Source organism: Alnus glutinosa, chromosome 12, assembly GCF_958979055.1.
Source record: "Alnus glutinosa chromosome 12, dhAlnGlut1.1, whole genome shotgun sequence".
In the NCBI taxonomy this organism is placed as follows: domain Eukaryota; kingdom Viridiplantae; phylum Streptophyta; class Magnoliopsida; order Fagales; family Betulaceae; genus Alnus; species Alnus glutinosa.
The window spans coordinates 14126400-14128486 of NC_084897.1; the positions used below are offsets into that span (position 1 = coordinate 14126400).

At 39.8% G+C, this 2087-nt stretch overlaps 1 protein-coding gene across 1 annotated transcript; it reads right to left on the reverse strand.

Annotated features, from left to right (window-relative positions):
• Positions 1-1532: 1532 nt before the first annotated feature.
• On the reverse strand, positions 1533-2087 carry LOC133852571 (uncharacterized protein At2g29880-like). The gene is made up of 2 exons (XM_062289344.1): positions 1977-2087; positions 1533-1895 (listed from the first exon to the last, which is right to left on the reverse strand). The coding sequence occupies exons 1-2, from the start codon at positions 2085-2087 to the stop codon at positions 1533-1535; spliced, it is 474 nt and encodes a 157-aa protein (XP_062145328.1).

Here is a 2087-nt window from a genome sequence, read left to right on the forward strand (position 1 = left end):
TGGATAAATATCTAAAAAATTAATGCAAATTTAGCATTTTAAATACCTTCCGGTGCCCAAGGGAATTTGCTCTTCATGTTACCAAGCACATTAAGAAACACACATGAGTCGTTCGCGGTCCCTTCCCACCCAGCATACACAAAGGTGAATTTCATGTCAAAGTCACAACAACACATTACATTTTGTGTTATAACCGACTTCCTTCCCCTAAAAGAGGTTTGCCTCGATGCAGGAGCATGCGCTTTGATGTGTGTCCCATCGATCGCACCGATAGCATGCTACAATGACAACAAAACAAGTATATACGATCTTTAAATAACGGGTACAACAATTGACTTAAATTGGAAACGGGCAAATATACAATTACCTTGAACCACGGGTAATATTTACTTGAGTTACTAACAAATGGATGCACTCCGATAGTCTGTGTCGGTCGTATGATATGTTTTCCTAGCTTGCTAAAGGCTCGAATAGTCTACCTAAATTTACGATGAACTGTCTCCAAGAAGTGCTGGAAACGATCAGCTGCAACTCTCATTCCCACACCATGACCAAGTATAAACATTGTGATACCAACGGTCTCTTCAACAGTGACTAATTTAGTATCTTCAGCGTAGTTCAATTCCCTTAAATGAGAACACAAGCTTCTAAACGCACCCTTATACATTCGAAACATGTCATGACAGTTTACGGGTTGCCTTCCAATTGTTCATTGATATAGGCTGCTCCAGTTAATATGGATGTGCGTTGAGACTCCCTAGGCCTGTAGTTCATAACAATCACTATTAGATCAAGCATTTCACGCATTTCGGTCTCCTAATCGGAGGAATCACTATCGGTATCCAAAATGTTATCTAGATCCATAAGGATATTGGCCCGAAAGTTGCCTCCACCTACAAACCATACACTCAATAAATTAGTATAAAGATTACTTTATACTGTATATCTCCATGTTACTCTATGCAACCAAAGAAACTACACTATGCAAAAAAATTACATAATAGCGTAAAAGCATGTCATACATATAAAGCAACAACATTATTCATGGAAAACTCACAACTAAATATTATATAATAGAGTAGAAGCATAAGTTACCCTTACTTCATAGAATAAAAGCACAACAAGCTTCATAAGTTACAAAAGTGATATCATAAGTCAATGTGTTTTACATCATTAAGTAATAGCATTTTTCATGGAAAACAAAAACTTAATACTAAATAATATCCTGTCACATTGCACCTTAACCACACCATAAAACTACTCCATGAAATGACAACAATCTACAATGAGGCTAACCACTCAACACGATGCTCAAGTGGCATCGTAGCAAACACAATCCTCCACCAATCTTCCTTGAAGGTCTGCACCGTCTTTAGATAAATGGTGCTCGAGACAGGTGGATCCAATTCCAATATAATGGCCATGCAACCTTTTATCGAGCAAGGGTCAGGTGCAGCGTTGCTGCTCCCCATTTGTTGTTCCTCAATATTCTTAAGTCTTTCTTGTTTTTTATTATTGATATAGGACCGACTCTAGCACGACTCCTCCATAGCGGCCAAGGTTGCTTGAAGCTGTTCCGACACATTCTGCCTTTTTTTCCTCTCAGATCTTGGTGGTGCAGTACTTCCAGAACGCTTTCCAAAGTGGTTTCTTCCATTGTCATTCACAGGGGGTGGGGTGTCAACATCAACAAGCTCTTCATCAGCATCCAAATCCACGTGGACACCACCGTTTAGCAGCGCTTCATCTAGATGTCTCTCTTCCTCAGAGTTGGGTGGGTCTTGTGTAGATGCATGTTGCAACACGCCAGTTGTTGTGGTCTTATTGAATATAATCCCCAATAGATTGTAGTTTGCACATCCTTTGGTCTTAAACTGCGTCGCAGTAGGGTTAACCTAAAATAAGAAAATAAATAATCAAGTGCCTGAATGCACATGTCATAATCTTCCCATATTACCGCAGGGTTAAGAATTTACCAAGAGATGCCTTGCCCAAGCATCTTCATCAGCAGTGACCGTGCCTTTTTTAGGATCCCAACCGAATCCAGTTGGTTCGTTCAAAAGGGTCAAGAAGCTACGGTGTTTCAT